The sequence below is a fragment of the Carya illinoinensis genome, chromosome 9 (genome assembly GCF_018687715.1).
Source record: "Carya illinoinensis cultivar Pawnee chromosome 9, C.illinoinensisPawnee_v1, whole genome shotgun sequence".
NCBI lineage: Eukaryota > Viridiplantae > Streptophyta > Magnoliopsida > Fagales > Juglandaceae > Carya > Carya illinoinensis.
In genome coordinates this window covers 37,298,613-37,312,672 of record NC_056760.1, presented here as the reverse complement: position 1 = coordinate 37,312,672, position 14,060 = coordinate 37,298,613, and the positions used below count along the sequence as shown (strand labels likewise).

The window sequence follows — 14,060 nt, the reverse complement described above, 5'->3', positions numbered from 1 at the left end:
ACAGAAAAAGGCATCCCATCCCTTGAAAGTCATCTAGATCTACTAACCAGGCCACCAATGCATGCAGAATTGAGATTCTTACATTTTTCTTGATAACAAATTCTAGAATCTAAACTGGAAAGAAGATCCATACATAAAGTAGATCTCACAATATTTTCATTTGCTCGAGTGAATTTTTGGAACAATGCTAAATATTCAAGAAAATTTATAAGATCTACTGTTTATCTCCTTCTCACTCTATGTGTTTAAAAGATCCACTTCAAGTCCATGCATGTCCTTAAAAATGGGGTAATAACTTAAGATGACTCATGGAAAAAAATATAATTAAAAATTATGTATCCTTAACATTTTATTTGTTTCAATTTTCGAGATACATAAGTCATATTTAATAAAATTATTTTACTATTATTCATTATTTTATTATTATTATTTATTTATTTATTTATTACTATTTACAAATTAATATACTAATTTTGTCAATTCAAATTGTATGATGGTGTTATTACATCAATTTTTATTTATTTTTAATTATTATTATTATTTTTTAAGTAGTTCGTTAAGACCAAGATGTGTCAAAAGTTAGAAAGATAATTACGGCCATTCAAAGGCCATGATTATTAATTTGTACCTAAATAACACTTTATTTAAGGCAATTCACTTTAGCTTTTTCTTTCATTTGGGGGCTTTTCTAGAATTCTCTCAAGTAACGGCATCTGCATCGAGGTAGAAAGATCTAATTGTCCTTAAAAGTTATATTATACTATAATTATTCACAAACTATCAATTTTGATGACCATCCCACAAATTATAAAAAAAAAAAAAAACAATATATCCCCTCCATAAAAAAAATTCCACCTAAACATCTTGAAAAATATAATTAAAAAATGAAAAAAGTAAAAAGAAGAAGAAGAAGAAGAAGAATAGAACATAATTTATAAATAAAATATAAAAAAGTAAGAAAAACATTAAAAAAAAATTGAAAATATATTATTAAAAAACAAGATTTTGAAAAAACATGAAAAACTCTTCTCAAACAAAAAAACATCAAAAACCATATAAAAAAAAACTTGAAAAATTAATTTCTTTTTTAAATTTATTTTATTTATTGAGTTTAATGGGGATTCTTGAAATTTTTGTGGATACTTTTGTTCTTTTTTTTTTTTTTTTTTTTTTTCCTTCAAGAAAAAGGGGTAGCGTACATTGTAATTTTTGAAGAGTTTGGGAGTTTGATTGCAAAAATTGACAGTTTTAAGAGTCATTGCGAAGGGACTGATAGTTTGAGGGAAATTTATGTATTTTTCTACTAATACTTCTAAAAGTTACTGATAAATGAGACATATATATACCAGACTAAAACGTAATTGACTGATATTCATGCAGATGCTTTGGCATTATATTAATTTAGGAAAAAAAAGATTATGGAAGTTGGGGAAGTTCCCAATGCAAGAACAAGAACAAGATATATAAGAATCCACTTAAATTGAAACATAAAGAAGAGAGAAGCAAAATTAGAGGGATAGAGAAATTAGAGATATAAACAATAGAAATTGGGTAATAGATTAATTAAGGAATCTATGCTAATAGCATTGCAACCCCAAGTGGTACGTAATTGCTTAGGATATTGAACAAGTTGGGTCCTTAATGTACTTCTATTCCTCAAAAGATGGCCTAATTTTGCAACCAAACATTAGCTCCACCGATAGCTTTTGAACTTTCAAAATGTTAATAAATTTGTGACCTCTCTTTCTTTTTTAAACAAAACTTCTATTAAAGGCTTGTGACCTGATTGGTATAACCCCTTATCTCAAAAGGGAGGTCTGGAATTCGAAAGCCCCCTCTCCCGAATGAAAATAAAAAATAAAAATAAAAATTCTACTCCATTCTCTTTCGAAACACACAAACCTATATTCATTTTCTTCCCTAAGAGATCCCTCTCCCTCTTCCTCTCATTTCCTCCACGTAAACTCTTTGTTTATATAATTATTTCTTGGTTTTCTTCTTTTTCTTTTTTTCCCACTAGGTTAGAAAATATCACTTTCCCACAACTAAGTTGAGTTTGAAAGATGAAATCACTTTAACCAATTCAAACCAATCATTGATGGGATCTACTATTTTTTCAACTTTTTATAAAAATTAATACTCATTTTAACCTACTCCATATATTTAAATACAACTCATTTGGACATACAGAATACCACTAATCAACTCAGATAATTTAAAATCACCTCAATATCCAAACATAGTCTAGATTGTTACATGCACCACTCCATCATGCTCATTGCCATCGGTCTTCAAAATCCCAATAGAAGTGCCACCAAAGGATAGGAGTGTATTTTCACCCTTACTAGGGCATGAGCCCCACTTTACTTGCATTGTCATTTGTGTCCTTAATGAGCCACCACCGATATGGGTCTTTTGATCCTAACTATCTAGTTATCTTTGAGTTTTCTCAAACTAATTATACAGAGGAAGAAGACATAGATGTCTCATTCACCAATATTGAAACAAATGAGTAGAGTGTCCCTTCCCTAAATATGGCCAATAATCGCATTCAAAGAGTTCACTAATTGGATGTGAAAAGCATTCCCGTGGTACCCTCCTAGACTTGGCTAGGAAGGAAAATTTTATATACCACATTATTATCCTACTCTCATTCTACTATGTAAGGTGTGTCACATTTATTATTATTAGATGATTCTTATCAACTCATTTAGACATATAAAATATTACTATTCATATATCAATATAGATCATCTGAAATCATCTTACCATTCAAACAAAGTCTAAATGGTCACACGAGATTGCCATTGGTCTTCAAAATTCCAGTGGAAGTGCCACCAAAAGATTGGAGTGTGATTTTCACCCTTATTGGGGTGTGAGCCTCACTTACTTGCATCGTCATTTGTGTCTTAATGAGCCACCACCACCGATATGGGTCTTAGTTATTTTTGAGTTTTCTCAAACTAATTATCCAGGGGAAGAAGATATATATGTCTCCTTTCACCAATATTGAAACAAATGAGTAAAGTGTCCCTTCCCTAAATGTGGCAAAAAATTGCATTAAAAGAGTTCACTAATTGGACATGAAAAGCATTCTCGTGGTATCTCATGGATTTAGCTAGAATGGAAAATTCTATGCACTACATTATTATCCTACTCTCATTCTAATATATAAGATGTAGCACAAAAATTATCCAATGATGATAAATGTGTTATATCTTACATGGTATATATAGTAGAATGAAAGTAAAATTAGAATATGAAGTATAACATTACTCGGCTAGGAAACATGGGTTCGAATCTAATTTATTATTTTATATTGTTGCATTGGATTTTTTGTACTAGGTTTTTGTTGAGATCCACCATCCGCTCATAATATATTTTTGAATTTAATTTCATAAAATCTTGCTTAGTTAACAAATTTGAACGCTCATATATAGTCACTTATTTTTTTAAAATTGTTCCGAACCAAAAATAAGAAAAAAGAAAAGTTGTATCAAATTGCCGATCGAAAGATGCAAATTGTAACCATGAAGTCAGGTACAAAACTTGTCCCAATTTATTGACATAAGACAAATCACCTTTAAAAATAGAAATAATTTCTCTCGAACTATAGCTAATAAATGGGTGACCATGCATACATGATTATCGGAGAACATTTGGGTGGTGGGTCTGATCTTTATACCTCTTTCACTTTCTTCGATGAACAACCAATTGATTTCCCTATGAAAAAGTGTCAAAAAGAAAGAAAACATGGAAGCGCCCACATTATGATCATTGTATTGCAATAGAAGAGTGAACCCTCCTTACCCAACTTTATGGCAGCGATTGGAGACAACAATGATCTCCTTGTTATGATGTCTTTTGCTTTTCTTCCATGTTCACGGAAACAAAGGTGCCATCCTATATAAAACATCATGCAAAACATGGGATTTGGAGGTGGTGAACATTATCACAACATGTTTGTTTTCCTCAGTCCGGCCTACATACACTAAATTGACTCCTTGCACAAGGCAGATGGTGAAAGCCCTAAATGAAATGCAAAGCTGTATAGCCACAAAAATGAATCTAAATTCCTGGTAATATTCGCTGCCCGGGTAGGGGACCTGTACACGGGCAACATGTAGGGTCTACACGTGTTGCCCTTATAAGGCGGAGAATTCCAGGGAATCCAATTCTACCCAAAAAAAAAAAAAACAAAAAAAGCCTTGATTGTTGCTTGTGAAATTAACATAATAATCCATGCAGCTGAAAGTAAGGGGAATAACTCTATAAATCAATAGCTCTTCCACGCCAAAGCAAACGACATGTTAGGAGAGCTGTTGTCGGCAGTAAGATAACTTAAGCAGTGTTCATTATGCTTGGCTAGATGGCGTGTCTATCAACATCATTTCCCCAATAATGGATATTTAGGGCTTGCTTATATTATAAACCTCCAACGTAATAATTCCCTGCAAAGTCAAAATGTCGGTTGTCCCATATCGTTAAAATATATATATATATATATTTTCTTTCTAAACAAACAGAAATCATGGGATCAGCTCTCTCTGTTATGGACACTGCAACCACGGTACTTGAACCCTAAATTAATAAACCAATATATCTATGATCTATGTCTCAAAGAATCCCATATAATTTTGTCATCGTTTCCTGCCCTTCCATGGTACAGTTCTCGACACAGATCCATAGAGGAAACTCATGTACATGATGTGTACGCTCCTTCCCAGATGCGAGAACAAAACAAAAGGGTGAGTCAACTAAATTATTAAGAAGAATTGCAAAACAAAACAAAACCCACAACAATTAATTACATGTAAGTTATAAATAGATTCCTTGCTTTGTTTGGTCTGAGTCAGTGTCTTATGGTACCTATCAGGAGGGACGGTATTTTGGGGGCATCGCTGCTTCAGAAGTCTAAACAAAACCCATACAATATTATCGTGTTTTCCGCTATGCAACGTAACAATAGTAAAAACCTCTTAATCAGTGTGCTCTTTAATACACAATATATTTATATTCTAATCTACTACGTCAAACGTTAGTTTATGAATTTAACCATAAAAAAATCAGTTCAAATGCAAGATATCTATCCAAAAATTTTTGCAACTCAATCATATATAATGGAATCATCAAAGATTTGCAAACGAGATATCTTCGAGAAACAAAAAGAAGATGAAAGATATGTACAAACAAGATATCCATCAACAAGAAGAAGGAAAATGATTGAATAAAGGAATTCCCGAACATTTGGCAATGTCATGTGTTGATATCAACAATGACTCATTATTTCGATGAATTATTTCTTTAGACAGAAAAAGATTATGTAACACTTACTTGAAATCTCACTTATTTTTTTGCATTTTTCATAATTTTTTTCCTGACAAATTTACCATGATATACCTTATCCATGCATGATATCATGAAAAGTGGATTTTTCTTTATAACTAAAATATTTCTGATATATTTGTGTCGAAAATTACTCCTATTCTAGAATACACATGAAAAGCACAGCATATATAGGTAGAGTGGCTGAGTGGGCATCGTCTTTTTCGATATATCGTACACATTTGGAGTACGCCAGTGTGTTTGTTTGACAATCACACTACGGATATAAGCAAATGCACATGCATTTGGTCCCCATTAATTATCACTTGAGAAAAATTACCTTTTTCTAAATTCTTACCAAAAACTTAATTGAAAGCTTCAGTTAAGACACATATACAGATACTGGACCCCTCAAGTACTTATTGGTGATCTCTTTTTGAATTACATTAAATATTGTAACGTCTATTTATATTTATTTCTCTCCTATTTAAAACTCTTCAATTTAATAAAGTCCGGGGCAATTTTGTCAAATAGTTATCTTGATTATTAGTGCATTTTTGCTCGACAGAGGCCCTTGTGGTAGTTAGTGTTACTGTAGTCTTGTGGTAGTTAGTGTTACTGTAGTATTACTGAAGCGTTAGTTGAAAAATTAGATATGAGATAAAATTTTGTTTTCAACCTTTTAAAGAGATAGATGAAAGATGGAGTACAACTCATCTAAACATCCAAACCGAACCTAAAATTTTACATTTTAGTTACCCCAGTCATTCTAAAATTTAAGTGTGTAAAGAATATATAACGGTTAGTGATTGTATGTAACAAAATTCTTTTTAAAATTCGACCAACTCTAATACTATAATTATTGTAATGAAATTTTTGAGTGGGTACTCCATCATTTCAACTTATATTTCATGTTTTAATTTAATACTTTATTGATTTAAAAGAAATAGAAAATGATAAACTCATGATAAGACAGCGCAACACATGCTCATCTACCAAACTAAAATGGCAAATGAACCACATCCATCCTATTTAATCTCAAATGATAAATTTATTGAAGTTTTAATGCATACTTACATAATGTATACAAAAGTCATCGGCGTATAAGGTAAGGTGAGTGATATAGGGGAACAACAATGGTCGACAATAAATGTTGTGGTGTCGAATGCACATCGTTAATTAAATGTAGTTTTAGTTGAAATAAAATATTTTTAAAAAAATACATTTGTAATTTTAGAATATATAAATCTCATGTACTCATTTTTTTAAAAATTAAATTTAAAATTTACATAAAAAAATTATTATTTTTTAAATAATTAACCTCATTTTTGATAAAAATAAACACAAAATTTTTATTATATTTAATATTATTCATATTTTCAAGTAAATGAGCACAACTTAACTTTAAATTCAACGTGTAATAACTGTAGAAAATTTTTAAATTGAGTGAGAAAGCAGGCGGCCGTGAACCGCGCGTCGGAAGGAAACAAAAAAAGACAGGGGGTAGAGGAGGAGAGCCATAGCGTCGGGAATCAATCACGTCAAAATAAAGGACTGTGCAAATATGCCAATGTGGCTTTCAAAATTACCAAAAACGTGGAGCCTTTGACAGGCAGGAGAGTAGTACGTAAGCCATTCTCGGAGCAGAGAGAGAGAGTTGCACTTGCAGCGAGCGAGTGTATGAAAGGATCATCGGTATTTGAATGTTCAAAAATAAAACTCGCTCCCCCTCTCTCTCACATTCATGCTCTTGGACTTCCCTCTCACCCAACCCCCTCTCCCTCTCTCTCATCGACGCTTCTAACGGTCAGACCCTATGCCTGGCCTTTAATGCTCGCCCTCCACACCCCCCCCCCCCCCTTCTCTCTCTCTCTCTATGATCCGGCCTTTGGATTCTGTGACTTTTTTATTTTTTTTTTGAATGAGCTAAAAAGTCTAGGGTTTTGCTTTCTCTGACTCTCTCTCTCGTTTAATTCGGTGTGTGTTTCCGAGATTTCGGATCCAGGTTTCTTTGGCATTCCTGCGTGTTTGTTTTATTTTTTGTTTTTGAAGACAGAAGATATTTTTGATGAGTCAGGATGGATAATTTTCGGCAAAAGAGGTCCAAGATATCGGGCATTACTGATCGGAGCTCCGGCGAAAGGTTTTCCTCGACTGTGCGAGCTCACCGAGAAGGTCAGTTTGTTCTTTCAATTCTTTTTACTTTTCAAATAATTGTAAATGTAGTAGTCTTCACTTTGGTTTGTTGCCAAGAAAAGCGAGGAAACGAAAGAAATTTAAAAACTCGAAATCTTCTTTTCATTGCGCTCTTTTCCCTCTCGTTTCTCGGTTTACGAAAAATGAGGATCTGATTGCTGAGCCCCGAAGGGTTGGATTGGGCTCAGATGATGATGAACAATGCATGATTTCTCTTTTACTCTTTCTTCTTGTTTGCATTCTTAGCTACAAAACGAAGCTGGCTCCGTTTGGTCGCTGAGAAAACTCAAGAAAGTCAGAGAAGAACACTATTGAAACTCTTCGTTTCTTATGTTCTTCAGGTTTTCCAAAGCTGAAATAATTAAATAAAACAGTTGAAAATGATGAAGACTGTCAAATTCTAATTTTACTTCTTTGAGTATTTCTCGAAAAAATCAACAGAGATAATTAAATAAAACAGCTGAAAATGGTAAATATTGTCAAATTCTAATTTCATTTCTTTCGAATAAATACCCGAGCTGATTTTCTTCTTCTTTAGTGTTACTGTTTTTGTTCAAGTAATTTTTGGAATTTGCAAGTTTGACTTTTTTGGTGTAGTGGTATCAGCCATGATTTGTTTCCTTACATAACGAATTCTAGGGATATAATGGAAATCATTGCATTGCCAGCTTCACTACTGAGTGCTCTTAAAAGCGTTCGATTTCATTATATCCTCTCTCTCCAAGTTGTCTTTTTTATTTCCCTTTCCCAAACATGAAACTTTCTTCTGTTCTCTGCTTGCTATTTCGTTAGATTTTTGCCATTGTTTAATGACTGATTTGCTTTTGTGTTTCTTTAGTTTACTTGATCCTCTTTAAAAGAATTATTTTTCCTCGAGTTTTGTTGTTCAAAATGGCAAGGAAGGTTCTTTCAAATTCCTTTACAAAAAGCATCTAAGATTTGAAAAATGATTCTAATTTCATTTATTTTATGGTTTCTGTGACCATGTATGTCTGAATAGGCGACACTATTCAGGGATTGTTTCCTGGTTTTGGATTCTAGTAATTTTTTGACTCTTCATTTTAAAGATCTTAAAGAGCTCCTTCGCCGCTCTCACTATTCTTGCATGGTCATCCTAACCATGTTATGGTGATTGATTTCCAGGAAACAGGCAGGTTCAAAGGGAGAGGAACTTTCCAAAAGTGGCCTCCGATTCTAGTTCTTGCAGTAGTGGTACTGCAGATGAAAATACTGTGCGTTTGTTTTCCCTTTTTATGTTTTTGCTAGAATTTCCTAATTAATTTTTTTCCAATTTTCTTCTTTCACAATTTAGTTATAGAAATATTTTTTCCGAGTTATATCAATTTCAGTTCATTTTTTGGTATCTTCTCTGTTTATCTATGCCCCAAAAATAAAACACTAAACTGACAGTAATGTATAATACATTTGGCATTTGTAGTTCACATTTGAATTGGACTGGAGGTCTTCAAAACAATCTGTTGGAACTCCGATAAAGAAGTTATTAGCTGAAGAGATGTCAAGAGAAACTGAATCCAAAAGGAGGTCTCCAAGTGTTATTGCCAAATTGATGGGTCTTGATGGGCTGCCACCTCAGCAGCCTGTTCACAGACAGCAAAAAAAGTACTCAGAGAATTATATTAATAGGAAAACATCAGTAGATAGAGCACAGAAGAGTGGCAGATTTTATGACCTTCGATCGTCTAGTAGAAATTCCAAGGAGGAGCAAGAATTTAAGGATGTATTTGAGGTTTTGGAAACGTCAAAGATGAAGAATGGCAATTGCTCATCACAGGAAGCTACAAGCTCAAAGCTTACTGATGCTGAGATGGAATTTATTAGGCAGAAGTTCATGGATGCTAAACGTCTTTCCAGTGATCAGAAGCTACAGGATACAAAGGAGTTCTACGATGCACTTGAGGTGCTAGACTCTAATAAGGATCGTCTTCTAAAATATCTTCAACAACCAGATTTGTTATTCACAAAGCATTTGCATGATCTGCGAGGTGCTCCTCCCCAAACCCATCGGGGTCGCGTAGCAGCTGTAGAGTTCTCAGATGCGCACAAGCATGAAAACAGTGAACTTGGGAAATCAGCGAGACGAACTCCTTGGAAAAACTACAGTAGATCTCCTCGGAAGCATTGCGATGGTCTATTTAGCCACCCTGACAGTAGACATGCTGCTTATAATGCACTCAATTCAGCAAATATTTCAGTGGAGCAGAAGGATAAGTTGGCAACTCTGCCTACAAGTATAGTAGTGTTAAAACCAAACATTGGGAAGGCCCAAAATGGTGCCAATCCTGCTTCATCACCTTGTTCTTTGCATGGTTTTCTGTCAGATTGTGGGGCACCGATAGAATTTTCGAGTGTCAAAAATAGGAAGGGAGACTCATGTGGGATGAAGAACTTTCCTGATCGTGCTGAGCTTTCAAGGCATAAGTCCAGGGAGTCTAGAGAAATTGCTAGGGAAATAACTAAACAAATGAGAAAGAGTTTTCGTGGTGGTTCAATGAATTTTTCATCTGCTGGATTTAGAGGATATGCTGGGGATGAGAGTTCATGTGACATATCTGGAAATGAATCAGAGGCGATTACAGTGGATTCCAGAAATTCATTTGACTTGAGTAACCAGTACAAGCCTTCATCATCCCGTTCAGCTGAATCCTCTGTGAGTAGGGAGGCGAAGAAAAGACTCTCAGAGAGGTGGAAGATGACTCACAAGTCTCAAGAGTTTGGAGTGGTTAGCAAGGGCAACACACTGGCTGAAATGCTTTCTGTCCGTGATAAGGATTTAACTCCAGCAAATTTCAGTGGTGTGATTGGTGAGGATGAAATTAGTGACAAATTTGCTAGTGAAGATAGACCAATGGGGTGGGTTGAGCCCTTGGGAATTAGCAGTAGGGATGGCTGGAAAGATGGATCTATGAGAAAGTTATCAAGGTCAAGATCACTACCTGCTTCTTCTACTGCTTTTGGAAGTCCTAAGACAAGCAAACACAGGGAAACTTTTTATGAGGACAGGTATCTCATGCCAAATGAGACCTTGAAGAAGGAAAGAAGCAAGAGAGTAAAGGGTAAATCTGATTGGAGAGAAGGATCAGTCACTAACAAGTCAAGATCTAGTAGTAAGAAGTCTCATTCTTCTAGCTGCACAGTCATGGAAAGTAATGGGTATTTGGCAGAGATTCATACAAGCCAGAATCAAGTGAAGGCTAGCCTTGAAAATATTAATCCATCTGAAAAAGATGTTATGATCCTCGAGACATCAGTTAGTAATGTCAACAATACGAGTCCAGGCCCTGAAAATGTCGTCGATGTGAGTGATGAAAATACGGACATGCCCTCTGAACCTCCTGATGAGCTGTTACCAGACAAAACAGCTGGCATGGGTGTAAAAAATGATATCTCTGCTGGTGGCCAAGATATCTTAATTCTACAGGTTTGGCGTTTAACTTATTTTTTTCCCTTGGCATAAAAAATTCCTTGGCATATTGCTGATGTGTCAGTTTAGAGAAACTATGGCGCCCTAATCCTTCCAATATACTATTAGCTAATGATAACTGAATTGGGTCTTTAAATCTCTCTTCATTATTTTTCCCTTTGTAATTAGACCTAGTTATCGATAAAATTAGTCAGCTTCATATGGGTCTTTGTTAACCTGTGAGGAGCCTTTGGTAATGATAACTGCATATGGGTCTTTGTTATTTTTCCCTGTAATGATAACTGTCCCATGTGTTGAACCAGTCTATTTGATTTCTCCTTTGACATATTTTTCAAGTCTTCAACATTGGATTTGCTTCTCTTTGCTTTGATTTTCTCCTTGGAGCTGTTATGTGTCATTTGGTATTCCATGACCTAATTTGCAATTGGGCATTACATGGTACATCTGTTCCAGGTTAGATTGCTCTTTTATTGAATATTTTCAAAATACTTGTGATCCTGACGCCTAGATAATTTCTCACGCCTTTGCCTAGAAACAAAAAGAATAAAAATAAAAGAAAAAGAAAAAGAAAAAGAAATGAAGAATTCACATCATTACTTTCAACCCTTATGCATTGCAGGGGCTCTCTTTGTCTAAAGTGTATCTGCACGTGCCGAGCTTCATATGTTGGTCTGTTATGAGAGAAAAGGATTCAAAATTTGTTCCTTGATTCTAAAGTTTCAACCCTTGAACTACTGCAATTTTTGTAACATATTGCAGTGCATAACAATTTATAAAACTCAGTGTAACAGTCGTTTTTGCCATTATTTTTATATAATAGGTTTACTATGACTTCTAACTTCCCAGACACATTCAAGGAATACTGCTAATCATGTTACCATGGATAGAGGCTTTTAACCTGAAATTTTGTCCAGGCTATGTTCAAAATGCTGCCTAAAGGGTACCAGCCAACAGAATATATTCTATTGTGTAAAACATATTGCTTAGAGATTGTCTGTTTTGCACCTTTTTTTTTTAAATTTTTTTTAAATTAAAAAAAAGAGGACAAAGCCCCTGATTTTATTTATAAACCCTCACTTATGCCGGAGGAACTATTTTGCACAGATGCTCAATATACTTGTGGGGAAGTGGGTTCTGTCAGAAATAATTATAATTAATTGGTGCATGATTTACATCTTGGTCGGAATATCTCGTGTTGCAAACACAATCTACAAGAATCTAGATGCTTGTTAGATATTTTCTCCAAACTCAAGGTGTTTTACTTTCAAGACTCACATGGTGTATATATGACTTGAGGTTAAAAAATTAAGTATTCATTTTTTTCTTCTCACTAGAAAGCTGCTTATATTTTGTAGCTCAGTTAAAAGTAGGGCATCTTTAATTTTGCATGATGGATATTTTGAGTTCTCAATATTTCATGATATTCCAGGAACCATCGATTGGGCCATCCGAGGAAGGTTCAGTTTCATTGCTTCACCCTCCACCTGGACTAGAATCACCAGTTAGCTCCAAGGTGGCTGATCAGCCCAGTCCAGTTTCAGTTCTGGAAGCTCCCTTTACAGATGATTTGTCATCATGTTCTGAATGCTTTGAGAGTCTCAATGCTGACATCCATGGTAAATTTGAAGTTCGTTTATTCGTTTATTTATTTGTTGAATTGTTGGTGTTTATTCATTTCCCTTAGGTTATCTAGATGCTTAGCGTCCCTTCAGAATGCCATGAAAGCTATTGTTATACATATAAATGAAGCAAACTTCGTGATTTAAATCACAGTGGTGATGCAACCAACGATTGAAGTTAATCACTGCTCAGATTATATGATTATGGAAAAAGACTATCCTTTTTTGGCTGCTTGTTCCTAGTGGGATTAGGATCCAACTTTACAACCTTTTTCCAATATGACACATCATTATATCCTTATCATGCCACTTCACCAATTTGTCATCCTTCAATTGAGGCTCATTTGACCTCAATTGCTTTCTAGCGCATAAATTAAGAGACCATTGTCTTTTGGAGCCTCCTATTTCATAAGTTGGAAGCTCCTTCATTCTAGATTTTCAGCTGCTCATGTTTTGTTGACTTGTCTGAATCTAGGGCTTCGGATGCAACTTCAGCTACTCAAATCAGAGTCAGAAGCATATGCAGAGGGACCCATGCTCATATCAAGTGATGAAGATGTTGGGGAAGGATCCATTTTAAATGAGAAGGGGTTTTGTAGAACTGAAGAGACTTGGGAGGCTTCGTACATAATGGACGTCTTAAATGACTCTGGTTTTAATGATTTTGATGCTGATACGTTCACGGCCATGTGTCACTCTTCTGAATGTCCGGTGGATCCCTCCATGTTTGTAGAACTTGAGAAGAAGTACTGCAGCAAGACTTCTTGTCAGAGCTCCGAGAGGAGGTTACTGTTTGACCAGATAAATTCTGCACTCGCGGAGACCTACCAGCAATTGACAGATGAACATCCATGGGCGAGGCCTACAACAAGAATTGGTTCTAAGTGGATTAAAGGTCAGCTCCAAGATAGGCTGCAGGTGTTGTTGGCAGGACAAGAGAAGAAATTAAACAAAGACGTTCTGGGCAAGGTCTTGACAAGGGAATCACAGTGGTTGGCTTTGGGAGACGACATTGGTGCAATAGGTAGGGAAATCGAGCAATTGTTGACAGATGAACTATTAGCAGAGGTAGTAGAAATGGCTATGTAGTGGTAGTAGTGTAGAGAGATTTGGAACCCAACGGCTATATTTGGTCTATTAGGTTACGTGAATGTAAATGGAATGATATTGAAATAGTCATTTCATGAGAGAATATGAATAAAAAGGAACAAAATCTTTACAACGAAACAAAGAACCAGAAATTTTAGAACAATATGAATATAGAGGCACCATTATCTAGGGATGATGCTTTTTTAATTGGAGTTCGAGGATTATCCATGGGATCCAGCATGGGATACAAATATACCTATCCAGCACTGGTATACCAACGCTAAAAAAATAAAACATTTAAATAAAATTGTTAGTGTAGAAGATTGATTGCAATTGGGTATTGATTTGAGTGGGTAGCTGTGTATTTATTTTTATTTTATTTTATACGT

General features: G+C 34.8%; 1 protein-coding gene across 2 annotated transcripts; it reads left to right on the top strand.

Annotated features, from left to right (window-relative positions):
* The first annotated feature begins 6,861 nt into the window (after positions 1–6,861).
* LOC122276458 lies at positions 6,862–13,809 on the top strand. Of its 2 annotated transcripts, XM_043086191.1 has the most exons (6): positions 6,862–7,131; positions 7,403–7,500; positions 8,665–8,753; positions 8,960–10,960; positions 12,393–12,579; positions 13,058–13,809. In XM_043086191.1, exons 2-6 carry the CDS (start codon positions 7,404–7,406, stop codon positions 13,669–13,671), a joined length of 2,988 nt encoding a protein of 995 aa, XP_042942125.1. In that variant the 5' UTR covers positions 6,862–7,131; position 7,403; the 3' UTR covers positions 13,672–13,809. The 2 variants fall into 2 exon arrangements, with proteins under 2 accessions (XP_042942125.1, XP_042942124.1); XM_043086190.1 differs by lacking the exon at positions 6,862–7,131 and having other exon boundaries at positions 7,169–7,500.
* Positions 13,810–14,060: the final 251 nt, after the last annotated feature.

What these genes read in the sequence shown, in the direction of transcription:
- LOC122276458 (XM_043086191.1), top strand. Translation starts at nt 7,404, where the DNA reads ATGGATAATTTTCGGCAAAAGAGGTCCAAGATATCGGGCATTACTGAT. An exon ending in TGTGCGAGCTCACCGAGAAG is followed by an intron (nt 7,501 to 8,664) that starts GTCAGTTTGTTC and finishes ATTGATTTCCAG; the next exon opens with GAAACAGGCAGGTTCAAAGG. An exon ending in AAGATATCTTAATTCTACAG is followed by an intron (nt 10,961 to 12,392) that starts GTTTGGCGTTTA and finishes ATGATATTCCAG; the next exon opens with GAACCATCGATTGGGCCATC.